The sequence below is a fragment of the Tupaia chinensis genome, unplaced genomic scaffold (assembly GCF_000334495.1).
Source record: "Tupaia chinensis unplaced genomic scaffold, TupChi_1.0 Scaffold144255_1, whole genome shotgun sequence".
NCBI lineage: Eukaryota > Metazoa > Chordata > Mammalia > Scandentia > Tupaiidae > Tupaia > Tupaia belangeri.
The window spans coordinates 1,755,738-1,770,992 of record NW_006204113.1 but is presented as its reverse complement, the minus strand read 5'-3'; the positions used below and the strand labels follow the sequence as shown (position 1 = coordinate 1,770,992).

At 56.1% G+C, this 15,255-nt stretch overlaps 3 protein-coding genes and 1 long non-coding RNA gene across 13 annotated transcripts in view; 2 read left to right on the top strand and 2 right to left on the bottom strand.

Annotated features, from left to right (window-relative positions):
- Positions 1-7,560, top strand: part of CUEDC2 (CUE domain containing 2) — a 9,077-nt gene extending 1,517 nt beyond the window's left edge. The window contains exons 2-9 of one of the 3 annotated variants that reach the window (XM_006166362.3): positions 5,540-5,623; positions 5,964-6,107; positions 6,215-6,276; positions 6,364-6,488; positions 6,573-6,755; positions 6,897-6,958; positions 7,073-7,133; positions 7,219-7,560. In XM_006166362.3, the coding sequence (XP_006166424.1) occupies positions 5,550-5,623; positions 5,964-6,107; positions 6,215-6,276; positions 6,364-6,488; positions 6,573-6,755; positions 6,897-6,958; positions 7,073-7,133; positions 7,219-7,365 (858 nt within the window). In that variant the 5' untranslated portion in view covers positions 5,540-5,549 and the 3' untranslated portion in view covers positions 7,366-7,560. The remainder of the gene's footprint in view (positions 1-5,539; positions 5,624-5,963; positions 6,108-6,214; positions 6,277-6,363; positions 6,489-6,572; positions 6,756-6,896; positions 6,959-7,072; positions 7,134-7,218) is intronic. The other 2 variants (XM_014583342.2, XM_014583344.2) reach the window with 2 other exon arrangements.
- Positions 7,561-7,665: 105 nt separating this feature from the next.
- Positions 7,666-10,169, bottom strand: FBXL15 (F-box and leucine rich repeat protein 15). The gene is made up of 6 exons (XM_014583341.2): positions 10,067-10,169; positions 9,835-9,922; positions 9,589-9,716; positions 9,272-9,425; positions 8,475-8,980; positions 7,666-7,999 (listed from the first exon to the last, which is right to left on the bottom strand). Exons 1-6 carry the CDS (start codon positions 10,090-10,092, stop codon positions 7,810-7,812), a joined length of 1,092 nt encoding a protein of 363 aa, XP_014438827.1. The 5' UTR covers positions 10,093-10,169; the 3' UTR covers positions 7,666-7,809.
- Positions 10,170-10,227: 58 nt separating this feature from the next.
- Positions 10,228-15,255, top strand: part of PSD (pleckstrin and Sec7 domain containing) — a 17,745-nt gene continuing 12,717 nt past the window's right edge. The window contains exons 1-5 of one of the 8 annotated variants that reach the window (XM_014583340.2): positions 10,228-10,842; positions 11,884-11,942; positions 13,163-13,899; positions 14,177-14,279; positions 14,749-15,109. In XM_014583340.2, the coding sequence (XP_014438826.1) occupies positions 13,246-13,899; positions 14,177-14,279; positions 14,749-15,109 (1,118 nt within the window). In that variant the 5' untranslated portion in view covers positions 10,228-10,842; positions 11,884-11,942; positions 13,163-13,245. Of the gene's footprint in view, positions 10,843-10,993; positions 11,064-11,606; positions 11,685-11,883; positions 11,943-13,162; positions 13,900-14,176; positions 14,280-14,748; positions 15,110-15,255 lie in introns of those variants that run through there. The other 7 variants (XM_014583339.1, XM_006166355.3, XM_006166358.3 and 4 more) reach the window with 7 other exon arrangements.
- On the bottom strand, positions 11,556-13,545 carry LOC114005671 (uncharacterized). The gene is made up of 3 exons (XR_003547510.1): positions 13,490-13,545; positions 12,896-13,028; positions 11,556-11,643 (listed from the first exon to the last, which is right to left on the bottom strand). It is a non-coding gene; the product is annotated as an uncharacterized LOC114005671 (long non-coding RNA).

The following is a 15,255-nucleotide window of genomic DNA, read 5'->3' as shown; positions in this document are numbered from 1 at the left end:
GCCTCGGAACCCGCTATTGTGGACGCTTACGGCTGCCCAGCCAGTGGGTTTAGGGAGCTGCTGCTTCAGGGGTCGGCCATGATCGCGGTCCGACTTCCTGTGCTCCCGCTCCGCTAGTTTGTGCGCCTGACTTTAGATACCGAGATTCCTTGTTCCCCTCTCTGCCCTTGGAGCTTCTAAGGGCTGACTTGGGGGGTCAGGAGAAAATTATATTCTCTGGGGCCTGCATTATGGGCTTCAGTCCCCAGAGGCAGGGCTTCATAGGGGCTGGGAGAAGCAGTGAAGACTTCCGTGCTGCAACCTTTGCTGCCTCCCTAAGTTCCCCAGAAGCCGGTTCCCAAGATTCCACCTCTCACATGGCATTCCCTCCCTTCACTTTCAGTATTTCCCCACCCCAGGGAAGCAGCATGGTACTCCATACCCCATTCTCACTTAAATTTATCCAGAGGGTCTCTTTGAGCATTTGTGCCTGGCCTTTGGGAAACTGTCAGACCACCTGGGGGCAAAGAAAGTGGGGTAGTCAGAACTGGCTTCAGAGGGGAAGTGAGTCCTGCAGAATGTCATTTAGAGAGGCAGAGGGAGAGAGAATGGTGTGAGCAAGGATTTGGAAGTGCACAAGACAGCCAGCTTGGCAGGGGAAGAGGATCAGAATGTAAGCTGGGGCCACAGTTTGCATCAGGAGAAATGGTATAGTGTGGCTGACAGTGAGGGTTCTGGAGCCAGAACCCTGGCTGCATGAAATTCTGTGACTTAACTTGCTCTGTACCTTTGGCAAGTTATTTAACCTCTCAGTGCTCCATTTTCTTTTAGGTAAAATGGGATAATGTCAGTAACTTCATTTTAGGGTTATGGTGAGGAGTAGGTAAATTAGTACTTTTAAAATGCTTAGAATAATGCCTGCTAACCAATCAGCAAATGCTAACTGTTATTACCATCTTCAGAAGTGTTTAAGCAGGACTTGTGACAGGACAATAGTCACATCTCATAGGCACCACCTAACAGTAATCCCTGATGCGGGGCTGCCAAGAAGTAATGGGGTTATTCGGGGTATATCTGGAATTTGAAATTTTTCATACTTTTTTACTTAGTGCTCTGGAGAGTCCTTGCTTCTTAGGTTGCAGCCTAAGAAACTTTGGTAGACCGATTCTCTAGCTCAGGGACTGTATGGGGAGAAAAATTAGGAGCCCTATGCAGGAAGGATGTGCCGAGGAAGGTTGTGTGGGTGGAGAAGGGGATGGAAGTGGCAAGCTTTAAGGCAAGGTGAAATTTCCTAGATGGTAGTCCTGTCTCAACCCACTTGAAAGTCTTCCCCAGAGTAGCCCCTAGAATAGATACCAAAGTAGGTGACCTGGATTTAAATCTCGGTTATCACAGTCAAGCACTGAGCTTTAGTCTCTTCGTCTGTAAAATGGGAGTAACTGTTACTGAATGCCGACTTCAAGGAGATGCTGAGTGCACACTGGGGAATAAGCCGTGTCACCCTGCCTTCATGAAACAACTGGAAGAAGCATTAAACAGTGTCTACAGTGTTTTAATTACAGCTGTGGAGGTGCTGCTTAGTAGGAAAAGTGCAGCCTGTAATGAGGGTGTAAGATGGTAAGACCAAACCAGTTTTAGAGTCAGTGGCAGCATCCCTTGAGGAATAATTATTGTTTTTTCATGGACTTTTTTTTCCATAGGGTTTGTGTGCTTGCTGGAGAGAGACAGACAGAAAGTGAGAAATCACCCCCCCCAGGGGGGGGGATGGCCATGTCACACTCCCTTCTCCTTTAATCTCCTCTCAGGATTTTGGGCACACACGCTCCTGGCATGTTTTTCAAACCACTGGGTTTGGGACTCGAACCACAGAATAGGCCATGTGAGATCCAGCACCTTAACCACGAAGGAATAGAATTTCAAACTGAGACCCAAAAGATAAGAAAGAGTCAGCAGGGGACCAGCAGGTGGCATGGTGGTTGAGGTGCCAGGTTCCCACATGGCCATCTGTGGTTCAAGTCCCTGACGTGGAGGCTTGTTTTCTCACTTCTCTCGCTTTCTATCTTCTCTGGTGAGTGCACGTGCCCTATAGACAATTTTAAAATAATAATAAATAATTATTAAAAAAAAAAAAAGGCAGCAGGGCTGGTGGTAGCTGGTGATTAAGGGAGCTGGATCCCACGTGGCTGCCTACATGGTTATCCTGTATCTACTAATACTAGATGCATGTGCGTACATGCCCAAATCTCAACAGGATGAAGGAATGGAGAAGGAAATGCTCCTTTGGGAGGTGCATTCTCCCTCTCCCTGTCTTTCTGTCTCTCTCGGGCTTATGCATATAAATTTTTAAAAAGCAGTGGGGGGAAGGAAGGAAAGAGTAAGGGAGGATACCCAGGCAGAGGAAACAGCTTGCACAAAGGCCTTTGCCACGAACAAGCTTGCATGCTGGCAAATGGAAAGAGAGCTGGAATAGAGGGTGCGATCTGGGGAGAGTATGGTGGATGATGAGACTGGAGAGATACAGGCAGGGGCAAAGACCTAAATCAAAAGCCAGGAAAAGATTCTGGACGTATTTGAAGGGTAAGAGGAAGACACTGATAGATTTCATTTTCTTATTTTTGTTTTTAAATTTATTTAACTTTAGGGACTAGCAGTTATCATAATGGCTATGTCGCTGGACTCTCATGTAGGCAACCGCGGTTCAAGTCCCGGACCTGGTGGCTTAAACTCAAGCCAGGCGCGTGTGTGTGCATGCCCAAGATCCCAAGAGGAGAATGGAGGAGAAGGGATTGCGGTGCGGTGTGGCCATACCCCCTGGGGGGTGATTTCTCACTTTCTGTCTCTCTGTCTCTCTGTCTTTCTGGCAAGCGCATGCACCTTATAGCAAAAACCTCTCAAAAATTTTTATTTAACTTTATTTGTTATTAGTATTTATTTGTTTCAATTTGACCAGACACGGACAAAGAGAGAAAGGGTAAGTGAGAAAGCAAGACACTAGGTCCAAGACTTGAACCACAGTCAACCACGTGGAAGTACAGCATCACGACAACCATGCCACCTGTTGGCCCCTTATTTTTAATTTGCTATATGGCATGTGTGCTTAATGGAGAGAAAGAGGGAGAGTAAGAAAGCAGCCCCCAGGGGATGGCCATGCCATAATCCCTTCTCCATTCTTCTCTCAGGATTTTAGGCACACACATACCCCCAAGGTGTTTTTCAAGCCACTGGGTCTGGGGCTCGAACCACAGTCAGCCATGTGGGATCCAGCCTCCTTAACCACCATGCTATCTAGCTGGCTTTCACTGATAGAGTTTAAGCAGAAGACATGACTTTTTGTAAAGATTATGCGGCTGTGGGAACCAGCAGTTAGCGTAATGGCTATGTCGCTGGAATCCCATGTAGTCGACCGCAGTTCGCGTCCCAGACCCGGTGGCTTAAAACTCACGCTGGGTGCGTGTGCGTGTGCCCAAGATCCCGAGAGGAGAATGGAGGAGAAGGGATTGTGGCGTGACCATCCCCCCTGGGGGGGTGATTTCTCGCTTTCTGTCTCTCTCTCTCTGTCTGTCTGGCGAGCGCACACGCCCTATAGCAAAAAAACTCTCCAAAAAAAAAAAAAAAAAGAAAAGAAAAATATTATGCGGCTGTGGTGTGGAAAAGAGGCTGTTGGGGAAAGGTGGCAGAGAGGAGGAGAGTTAGGAAGCTCTTGCAGGTGAGTGGATACCCACATTTAGTAGATATTGTGATGTTGCAGAAACCAAGGTTGGGGCAGCAGAAAGAGCAAAATTGATTTTTTTTTTTTTTTTTTCTAAATCAAAAACAGACAAAATTGGTGCGTTCGTGTGGTTCAACCTGATTAGTCCAAAACCTAAAAAAGAAACCAGTGGTCTTAGCCTGAAACATTTTGGTGGAGACTTTGGAGCAGAAGCCAAACAGAAGATGGGGAGAAGTGTGTAGAATGGCAAATAATAAGGGAATGGAATAGACAGGACTTGGTGACTGATCCTGTGCAGCAGGTCTGGGTAAGAGAGGGCACAATCAAAAACAGCCCATGTGAGCCAGCAGGTGGGATGGTGGTTAAGACAGCTGGATCCCGCATGGCCAAGTAAGTGGTTTGAGTCCCAGACCTGGCGTCCTGAAAAACACACTGGGCACATCGGCATACATGCTTGAAATACTGAGAGGAGGATGGAGAAGGGTTTGCAGCGTGACCGTCCCCTCTGGGGTGTAATTTCTCACTTTCCCTCTTTATCTGTCTCCATCTCTAGCAAGTGCACGTATCCTACGGCAAAATGTAAAAGAAAATAATAACCCCCAAGTTTCAGATTTGGCAGCCAAGTAAATAGTATCGGCTGAAGCGGAGGTTATATTTGCAGGGGGAATGTGCATACATAGGGAGATATGAATTTGGGGTGAGTGGAATTTGAGGGGCCCGAGAGCTTTCTGGGTAGGATGATGAGCTGACCTTTGGGCCTGTGGGTTTGGAGACATTTGTTCCCACTTCCAGGTTCTTGGCTACCAGATACAGACTTTTGGGAGTCAAAAGCACATCTCTGAGAAATAAGCCAACAAGAATGTATTGAGCACCTACTAAGTGCAGGTGTTTTTCTAGGTGAATAAGGTGGACAGAGTGCCCCTGTCCTCACCCCCTGCCTTTGGGCTATGCATGGTATAGAGGACAGACAACAGGCAAATATAAAATGCTGTTAAATGTAGTACGTCCGTGTAGCAGGGTAAGCTGTTAGAGATTGTGGGGAATATCTGTTTTCTGTAGGTTAGCCAGGGAAGGTCTCTCTGAGGAGCTAAGTGGAGCAGCTCCCTGGAGACAATGAGGAGCTGAGCCCCGTGGATGTCTGGAGGGTATAGGCAGGAGAATTGCAGCAAATTTGAGGAACAGTGGGGAGGCTGGTGGGGCAGGAGTGGAGTGAGCAAGGAGGGAGAGGAGAGCTTGGTGAGGTGTGCAAGGGCCAGAGCTGGTGGAGCTCCTGGGCCTTGGGAAGGAGGGTGGAAAGTCCTCTGTACATAGCCCCACGCTGCTGGAAGAGCAGGGGTTGGGCAGGAGACTCCATGAAAGGTTCCCCTTCTATCTGGGCAGCAGAGCCAGAAAAGCCCTTTGTGCAGAGGGTGGGTGGCCAGCTCTGGGTGGGGGAAGGGTTATGCTTGGTCCTGAGGCCTGTTCCTTGGGGGACTGGACAATGGAGCCCCTTGTGGTTGGACTTAGGGACCAAATGGCCCCCTCAGTGGTGGGATTCCTGAGCCAGGAGGCATGTGACCCCAAGACCTTGGCTTCTTGCCAGAGGGGCTGGGCCTGCCATGGGGAATGAGATGGGGGATAGGGAGAGATGGTAAGGCAGGGGCATGGACGCTTCTTCTGGAGGCCTCCACAGTGCCCTGCCCTGTCTCAGGCTGGAGGAGGTAAGAGATGGGTTGGAGAGGGGGCTCTGGTTGGAGCATCAGTAGATGGCTCCACAGCAGGCCAGGAGGGAGGAGCTGCCGCCCCCAGAAACAGTGGGTAGGGGCAGGCAGAAGGAGGGCCTGGCAACCCTGTCTGTCTATGTCCCTTCAGAAGAGAGAACATGGAGCTGGAGAGGATTGTCGGTGCAGCCCTCCTCACCTTTGTCCAGACGCACCTCCCAGAGGCCGACCTCAGGTAGAGGCAGCTTCCCCACAAGGATCGTGCTAGGGCCAGGGTTGGAGCTGCCAGGCATACGCTGGCCCTGGCCAGTGGAAAGACGGGGGAAGCACTCAGCCCTACTCCTGAGGTAGAGGAGGGCTGACTGTGATTTGCCAAGTTGGCCTTACTTCTCATCCTGTCCCCGTCACCTTTGTTGGACAGATGAGAACCCTGAGCTCTGAGGGAGGGTGGGATACTTTCTGGCCTCAAGGACTGCAGTCGGACTCATGGACGCCTGAAGCTGAGGGCTGGAGTCGGGCTGCGGGGAATGCTAGAGACACCCGTGTCCTACCCAGGACTTGTCCTGTTCCTACAGCGGCTTGGATGAGGTCATCTTTTCCTATGTGCTTGGGGTCCTGGAGGACCTGGGCCCCTCAGGTCCATCAGACGAGAACTTCGATATGGAGGCCTTCACTGAGATGATGGAGGCCTATGTGCCTGGCTTTGCCCACATCCCCAGGTGGGGCCTGGCTGGGGCCAAGAGGAGGAGGAGGCGGGGAGGAGGAGGGCTGGGTGATTGTGGGGAGAGGCACAGTTACCTTCTCACCACTTCCCACGTCTTCTCAGGGGCACAATAGGGGACATGATGCAGAAGCTCTCAGGGCAGCTGAGTGATGCCAGGAACAAAGGTGAGTTTGGGGGCTGTGCACTCAGGTGATTCCTAATCCCATTCCCGCAAGGCCCTGGCAAACCTGATGCTCTCTCTGCCTCTTAAGAGAACCTGCAACCGCAGAGCTCTGGTGTGCAAAGTCAGGTGCCTATCTCCCCAGAGCCCCTACAGCAGCCTGAAAAGCTCAAAGAAGAGACCAGGTCTTCTGCTGCGGGGGACACCCAAGACGAGGTACTGGTAGACAGGGGACCAGTAGTGGACCTCGGGGGCTGGAAAGGAGGAAGTCCTGCCTCTTGTCAACATGTGTGCCCACAGGCAGCCGGCACTGAGGAGGAGCTGCTGCCGGGGGTGGATGTACTCCTGGAGGTGTTCCCAACCTGTTCCGTGGAGCAGGCACAGTGGGTGCTAGCCAAAGCCCGTGGGGACTTGGAGGAGGCTGTGCAGATGCTGGTGGAGGGGAAGGAAGAGGGGCCTCCAGCCTGGGATGGCCCCAACCAGGTATCCTCTCCCATCCACATGCTCCCATCCACGTAGCCTCAGCTACATTCCACTTCGGTGCTAAGCCCCCATCCCCACCTATCCTCATCTGTTTCCCTTGCTGGTACCCTTGGGCCTAGACCAGGCCTCCCCTCTTCACAGGACCTGCCCAGGCGGCTCAGAGGGCCCCAAAAGGATGAGCTGAAGTCCTTCATCCTGCAGAAGTGAGTCTGGGCTGGGCCAGGCTGGGCTGGGCTGGGCCGGGCCGGGCCGGGCCGGGCCAGGCCCTGGAGGGTCTTCCCACGGTGGCAGGAGCTTCACTAGCCAGTTTTTGGCAGGTACATGATGGTGGATAGTGCAGAGGATCAGAAGACTCACCGGCCCATGGCTCCCAAGGAGGTGAGAGGGTTGGGGCTGATGAGGATGTCAAGTGGGTGGGATAGGCTCCCGGCTTCTGCCACTTAACTGCCTGATTGCCTGACAGGCCCCCAAGAAGCTAATCCGGTACATCGACAACCAGGTAGTGAGCACCAAAGGGGAGCGATTCAAAGATGTGCGGAACCCTGAGGCGGAGGAGATGAAGGCCACATACATCAACCTCAAGCCGGCCAGGAAGTACCGTTTCCACTGAGGCACTTGGTGGACTCTGCCTGAGCCTTCTTAACTCAGATCCCAGAGGGATGCAAGAGCCCCGTATCCCCACGGAGGGGCCTCCCGAACTCCTGTTCCCCTTTCCTGCCCCTCTTCTACACTTTCTCGCTCCACAGTGATGACCTATTCTTGGAGCTGCCTCCATGGGCACAGTAAAGGTGGCCCAAGGAAGGTGTGAGTGCATTCTGGTCATTTCTGCCTCAGGGCTGGGATACTATGCTTGTCTGACCTTCCTCCCCAACTTCACATCCCCAGTCTCCAGCAGGGCAGCACCAGGCAAGAGGGGGTAAAAAGCTCTTTATTTGAAGCTCCAGAGTAGGCCAGGACACTGGCCTCACCAGAGGTGGCCCACAGTTCAGCTGCCCTACAGCGCAGTGTCAGGCCCCAGCCACACAGTCCAGCTGTGCTCCAGGCAGCAGGCCGGTCAGACCTGCAGGTTGACAAAGGGAGCGAACCCGGCCATGTCCTGCAGTAGCACCAGGGCCTGATGCAGGGGCGGCTCCACGTCGATGTCCACGCCACGCTTCCTCAAGCGACTCAGGCTGGGCTCGGCCACATGGTGGCAGTGCCGCACCCGCAGCGAGCGCAGGGCAGGGCAGTACTCGGCCAACGTCCTGAGGGAGGAGCGGGTGAAACTAGAGGCAAGAGGCCACTCTACCCACAGCGGAGTCCACTCAACCACGAAGTAGCTCTACCAAAGTCCCAGTGGTCTCCCTCCAGCCCGGGTATGCTTTTTTGTCACTTTACATAAAAGAGGGAGCCCCAATTGAAATCATACACTCCATGGCTCTATGGAGCTGGAGACTTCCAGCCTCTTAAAGGGACAGTCATCCTAGCCCCACCCAGGATTGTAAGATTTCCCTCGGTTGGAGAAAAGCCAGAAATTGACTTTTTATGTCAAACAAACAAAAAGTTTAAACTGTGAGCTTTCTGACCTAAGCAATCCTGGGAGACCCTTTCTGTTCAGAACGGTGTGCCAGGTTCGCAAAAGATCCAGAACCCCAGTTCAGTCTTCTGACCACTACACCCTGCCCCCTGAAGCTGAAGGTTTGCCCTCTTCCCATCCCACTGCCCCCAAGGCCCAGGCACCTGACGCCGTCGCTTCCGACACGGAGGCAGCCAGTGAGGTCGAGGTGCTCGAGTTGTGGGCAGTTGCGAGCCAACTCCTGGACCGCGGCATCCCCCACATTGGCGTTGACAGCCAATGAGAGGCTGCGGAGGCCAGCGCCGCGCCTCTGCGCCAGGTACACGATGGCCTCGTCCTTCAGCTGGCGGCAGGCGGTGAGGTCCAGCTCCTCCAGGGCCGGACAGCGGTCGGCGAGGCCGCGCAACGCCAGCCCGTCGACCCAGTCACAATGCGCAAGCGACAGGCGCTGCAAACGGGGGCAGCCCTCGGCCAGCGCCCCCAGCGCGCGGCGGCTCAGTTGCCCGCAGCCGGCCAGCGCCACACTCCGCAGCTGCGGATTCCGCACCAGTACCGGCACCAGGTCCTCGTCCGACAGCCATTCGTGACACGGCGCCAGCACCAGCTCCTGCAGCCCCTCGGCATCCCGTAGCAGTCGAACCAATGCGGCCCGCGGGATCTGCGGACCCACCTGCGGGCGGGGAGGCACCTCGACCCTCAGCCTGTCCCGGGGGCGAGACTGGTGCGGCCTATCCGCCCCTGAGGAGTTCTCTCTTGGCAGTCACCTGCCCTCCCAGGAGAGGCCCCACGCTCCTCATGAGTCACTACCTAGTACTGCCCCTTTGGGAGTACTCCCAGCTAAGTGGATCGCTTCCTAGGCGAGCCCGGGGGTACGGGAGTGTATAGTGAGGGCCTGGGGGTTAGGCAGAGGCGGGGCGAGGGCAGAACCCAGACGGGGGCGGGGCTCTGGCCCTCCGCTTACCTGAGTGGCGTCGAAGCGGCGCAACCCCGCCAGGTGTAGCTGTACTAGCGCCCGGAAGGCCCGGCTAACGCGCTGCAGCCGGAGCAGCTGGCGCAGCGGGACCCGGTTCAGGACGTGTGGAAGCAGCACGTCTTCCCAGGGCAGGTCCAGGAGCCTACGGGTGAAAGCGCTATAGTGTCTCCGAGCCTCTGGTACCTGCGCGTCTACCTCCGTTATGAGCGCTGTGGTTCCTAAGAGCGGCCCCCAGACCGGGCCCTGGCTCAACTCCCCTCCCTCAGATCCCCCTTCCTTCCCTCGTTCTCTCCTATGCACGGTACCTGACGGCTCCTGGCTCTTGCTCCCCTCCGGACAGCTCCATCGGTGGCTCCTTCGGCTGTCTACTGCGCGTGCGCAGTAAGGTCTCGCTTTGGCTTTGGAGCTGTCGCTGTGAACCCGCCTCCTTGGGCTGTAGAGACAGACTGAGTCAATCGAATGCCGTCTCACTGAGGAGCCTATCTGAAAGCTTTCCAGATGAACCCCGAAACTGAGGCGAAACAGCCCGATAGTGTAACATTAAAACTCGCCTTCGCGACTACAAGGCTTGAGGCCAAAAGCTGGAGACGGCGGTGGGCACGAGACTGGTTCCCGTCTTCGTCTAGAGCCAGTGGCCGCCTATGTGTGAAGGGGCGTTGGAAAGAGCAGGCAAGGCCAAACAGAAGGGGAGGAGCCAGGACTCCCGGGTTACTGGTCTCCCCTGTGTCCTCTGGTTGCGTTTAACCCCTTTGAAAGATTGGAAGAAACTATTCAGGCGCTTACTGTGTGGCACGTAGTAGGTGCTCCATACGTAACTGTTGAAAGGAGGCATGAATGAGGCAAAGCTAGAATTTTTCTTCAGCAAGCAAACTTGCTCAACCCTCCCATTCGTGGTTAATTGTGAAGTACAGAACTATTCGGCCCCTTGCACTCCGGGACAGTGTGGACGCGGTTTCGTAGGGGGCGCTAAGGTCTATATATCCAGCCGATTGCGTTTCCTATCCTCCAGAGGTCCAGAGTCCTGAAGTGCTCAGCTCAGCCTGATAGGGGTATTGCTTCTCGGCTGGCCTTGGATTTAGTTAAGAGGTCTGAGGCTGGGTCCTCACGGGGCAGTGACGCCCCCAGCGCTCAAAACTCAGACTCTGGGCCGCCTTTCACGGCATCCTCAGGTCCTAGTTCCTGGGTGGTGTTTTTCCTCGTCATTCACCGGGTGGATCTGGATGTGCGTGAAGGACGCGAGGGCCACTGCCTTCGCTGGGAGTTGCGCTCTTTGGTGCAACCGCTTTACCTTCCTTTTTGTAACGAAAACTGCTTCCCATCTGTTGTCAGGACTTCAGGCCCTTCTGCAAAATGGGCAGGGCTGTGCTATCACTCCGTCTTAATGATAGGGAAACCAAGGCCCTGGAGAGGAAGTGCCTTGGCCAGAATCTAGCGAGACGGGGCGTAGAGAACCTAGACATCCTGCTTTTCCCAGAATCCCTTCCACACTCCCCCACCCTCCATTGCAGCGAGAAAGAAGAAGTCAGTAGTGGGGAAAGACCAGAGGAGGGTCAAATTGGGTGAGGGGCTTGTTTGCTTTTCTTTCTCAGCCTACTTGAAGAGGGGGTAGGTGGGAGGATTGACCTCTGCAAAGATAGAGCTACGTGGGCGCGCACCACCTCCGGCCGCGCGCCTCCCCCCCCCCCCCGCTTTTTGTTCCCGCCTCTGCGCATGCGCAGTGCGACAAATCTGGCGCTGTCCCCTTCAGCACCACGCGGAGCCTGTGCCGCCCCTCCCCGCGGTGAGCCCTACGCGCCCCCGCCTAGCACGTCCTCGCGCCCCCCTGACCGCCAGAAAGACCCCTTCTTCCTTCCGAGGTCACCATCTGCCTGCCTTGGCCTTCCTAAGGAGAGTAATTACTAGAGTAACTCGAGCGGCCCTTTCTTAAAATAGCCGGCCCCCCTTCTATCCTGGCCAAGGGCACAAGGGTTGCCTGTCCCCCACTTCCTCCAGTTACCGGGTGTCATTCCGTCTAACCTTTGACTTCTGGGCAGGTGGGACACTTAATTCAGGCAGCAAGGAAGTTCTTCCTGAAGTCTGACTTAACATCCCTCCTGCTGCATCCTGAGTGGGTGGTCAGGCTTGGGTCTCCTGGGTGCAACACTCAGAACCACGGGGGTTCAAGACGGTGTCCCCCAGATCTTTCTTCCATAGTCGATGGTCTCCTGGATTTAGGGGGCGGGTCCAGTGTACATCCATACCGTGTGCCTGGCGCGGCCGCGTGCTCGTGGGGGCGGGAGCGCGTGTGGCATGTAACAGGTCATGTGGCAGCCTCCTGAGGACACGCGTGTGCAGCTGGGCCCTACGTGTGGCTCAGGGGGCTGTGGACGACAGGGATGTGGACACGAGTGGGGTGGAGCACGTGAGCGTCTGGGGAAGAGAACAGGGGTTCCATCTGCCCTCCCCCTAGTCTGGGGCGGGTCTTAGGTTGGCGGGAGAGCCGAGCAGGGACTTAGCTACGAGGGGGGCTGCAAGCCTCCGGGGCTCAGGGCCCTGGGAGAGGGCGGGGGACTGAGAGGCGGGCGGGCCTGGAGCAAGCGGGAGCCGTGCTGCCTTCACAGCTGAGCTGGGCCCAGCCTTTCCCCAGCCTCTCCTCGGTCCCAGCTCCAGGCGAGCAGCGGTGAGTACTGAGGCTTTGGAAGCCGGCTGCAAAGCGGACACGCCTGCGTCTGGGTTGAGCTTCAGGAACCTGCCTGTCCGGGATGCTGCTCCTGACCCCTGCCCCAACCTGCATTTGCCAACAGAGGCCCCATTACCCCTTTATGGTCACTCCCAGACTTGACAAGATCTGTCGTGGCTCCCAGAGGGAGGAGGGAGGAGAGGGATATGATGCAGTGCCCCCCCAAGACAAGGTGATTGGGGAGGGGGAAGGGAGGATGCGTGTCCCTCCCTGCTTGAGTATGCACGTACGTGTGTCTCTGTATTTGCGTGTGATCACAGCAGTAGGTCTGTGTATGTGTGTGACACACCTGTTTCTCTGTGTGCACTGGAGAACGAAAGTGCATATATATATATTCGGGTACCTCTTTGTGTGTGTGTTTGATGATGGTGTGTGTGTAAAACAAGCATGTGCCTTTCCATTACACACATATTTGTTATGACTGTGAGAGTGTATGAGGGTGTGTCTCTGAGTAGGGTGTTTGTGCCCGTGCCTGTGTGTGCCGGAATGTGAGGCTTGCAAACGTATTAAACTGTACTGGCATGTTTGTCTGTGTGTGTGTGCGCGCGTGCGTATGCGTGTGTGTCTATACCTATCTAGAGAACAAGGATGTCCCTTTCCCATTCAGCATGAATGTATGGGGAAGGGCCTCCATTCAGGCCTTTCTTCTGTCTCTGCCCTGTGCCTCTCAACCCACCATTGTCCCTACGTAACCCCCACTTTTCCTCCTTCTCCTTCCAGGAGGCCTGAGTTTCTCCTGTCAGAGTGAGGGGCCTCCACAAAAGGGACCATGGTGGCCCAGGAATGGGTAGTGGTGATGGCGGGCTGACCCTCCTAATGTAGAGGATGGAGTGCCAGCCTCCCTCATGTCAGAAGTAGCTCCAAAGTGCTGCAGGGACTCCAAGCACACTCACCTTCTGAAACAGCTTCCTCTCTCCTCCCAGGCGGTGCTCAGGGCCCCAGGCAGGAAAGGCGCCAGGGGCCCATGAGGTGGACGGTTCTTTTCTGCTCAGGCCTCCATGGAAGTAGCCCCTGGGGGTGGGATCACTGATCCCATAGTCCCAGGGTGGGCTAGGGCCCTGGTCTTCAGAGACCCCACCACCTTTCCCCTTCCTGTCTCTGCTGTCCTGCGCATCTAACTCCCTGGCAGTTTACCCCCTGCTCCCCTTCCTCTCTTGCAGGCCTGTCTGAAGAGCATGCAGCCCCCTCACTCCCCGCCTGGCCTCGCCATCCCTGCCCCCCCAGCCTGACCCCCGGCCCCAGCATGGCCCAGGGTGCCATGCGCTTCTGTTCAGAAGGTGACTGTGCCATCTCCCCACCACGATGCCCACGCCGCTGGCTCCCCGAAGGCCCCGTGCCCCAGAGCCCCCCAGCCAGCATGTATGGCAGCGCAGGCTCCTTGCTCCGGCGAGTGGCAGGTCCAGGTTCCCGAGGCCGGGAACTGGGACGTGTGACAGCACCCTGTACGCCTTTGCGTGGCCCCCCTTCACCCCGTGTTGCTCTCTCACCCTGGGCACCCTCTTCGCCTACTGGGCAGCCACCACCAGGGGCACGGAGCTCCGTGGTCATCTTCCGCTTTGTGGAGAAGGCCAGCGTGAGGCCGCTGAATGGGCTACCTGCTTCGGGAGGATTAAGTCGGAGCTGGGACCTGGGTGGGGTTTCTCCACCCAGGCCCACCACAGCCCTTGGGCCCAGCTCCAACCGGAAGTTGCGCCTGGAGGCATCCACATCAGACCCACTCCCAGCGGGAGGAGGGTCAGCCCTTCCTAGCAGCCGGGACCCTTTACACAGGCCACCAGTCCCACCCCAGGTCGGGGCAGACGGCCTTTACTCTTCCCTCCCCAACGGGCTGGGGGGGCCCCCTGAGCACCTGGCCACACTCTTCCGAGGACCTGTTGACGCTGGATTTCTGAACCAGGTATGCAACCTCTCTCAACCTCCCTGGGGCCCAGTGCCCCTGAGAAGGGGCAAGGAGAAGCTCCCTGTCAGACTTAGGCCTGTCTACTGTACATTATGAACCCTTTAATGTTTCCTAAATCTGTCCCTTTCCTGCCCTCTGTGTTTGTCCCTATGTCCCTGTGCCTCCATCCCTGTCCCTATGTGTTTTTATTCCTGTTTCTGTCCCATATTCTTGTGTCCTTACATGCCTGGCTTTACCTCTGGGTGTCCTGTCTGTTCCTTTGTTCTTGCCTCAGGGGGACACGTGGTACACCCCCCGGGAAGTGTCCTCTCATGCCCAGAGAATCGCTCGAGCCAAATGGGAATTCTTCTATGGCTCCTTGGACCCCCCCAGCTCAGGTAAGGCCTGAGACTGAGACAAGGGGACCAGGACAGGGCTCCCCTTTAGCAACGGAGGCTTGGTAGGAAGCCTGCCTTCGGACCGCCCCCAGTCCTGTCCCGGGCCCCCAAGGCAGCTGGTGCCACCCCAGCCTCAACGTCCCCATCTGTGTGATGAGGACAGAGGTTGGGTTGGGCAGCTAGAGGAAGCTGGGGAGCAGAGGGAGAGGATAGCAGATGTTAAGCTCATTCCTTGGAGTGGAAAAAAGGCTGGTCTCTCTCAGTCTCTTTAAAACCATTCGACAAAAACTTGGTTTGCAGTGGGCTCCACTGGCACCAGGAACAAGCCAAGTTTGCAGCAGGAAGAGTGGGGGCTAGCCAGGGACAGAACTTCCTGCCAACATGAGGCAGTGGGGAGTGCTCCTAGAATGGGATCAGGACGGGAGCTGACGTGGATAACCTCTTGACCCGATGCCTATGCGTACTACAGGTGCTAAGCCCCCAGAGCAGGCCCCCCCATCTCCACCTGGGGTGGGCTCAGGGCAGGGCTCTGGGGTGGCTGTGGGGCGAGCAGCCAAGTACTCGGAGACGGACCTGGACATGGTGCCCCTGAGGTGCTACCGCGAGACTGACATCGACGAGGTGCTGGCCGAGCGGGAGGAGGCTGACTCGGCCATCGAGAGTCAGCCCAGCTCTGAGGGCCCACCTGGCACTGCCCGCCCACCTGCCCCACGTCCCGGCCCATGCCCTGGCCCACATCCCAGCCTGGGCAGTGGCAATGAGGACGAGGCTGAGGCAGGCGGGGAAGAGGATGTGGACGACGAGGTGTTTGAGGCCTCAGAGGGGGCCCGGTGAGTGAGGGCGTGGGAGAGGAAGGTGTCTTGTTCCTTCCCACTGGCCCAGAGGCAGAGCTGGGCTCAAGGGACCGGGGTGCACAGGAGGGTGGGCCCGGGAGGGTGTGGACCAAATTGGTGGGGCCGTCAGGGTGATGTGGGCA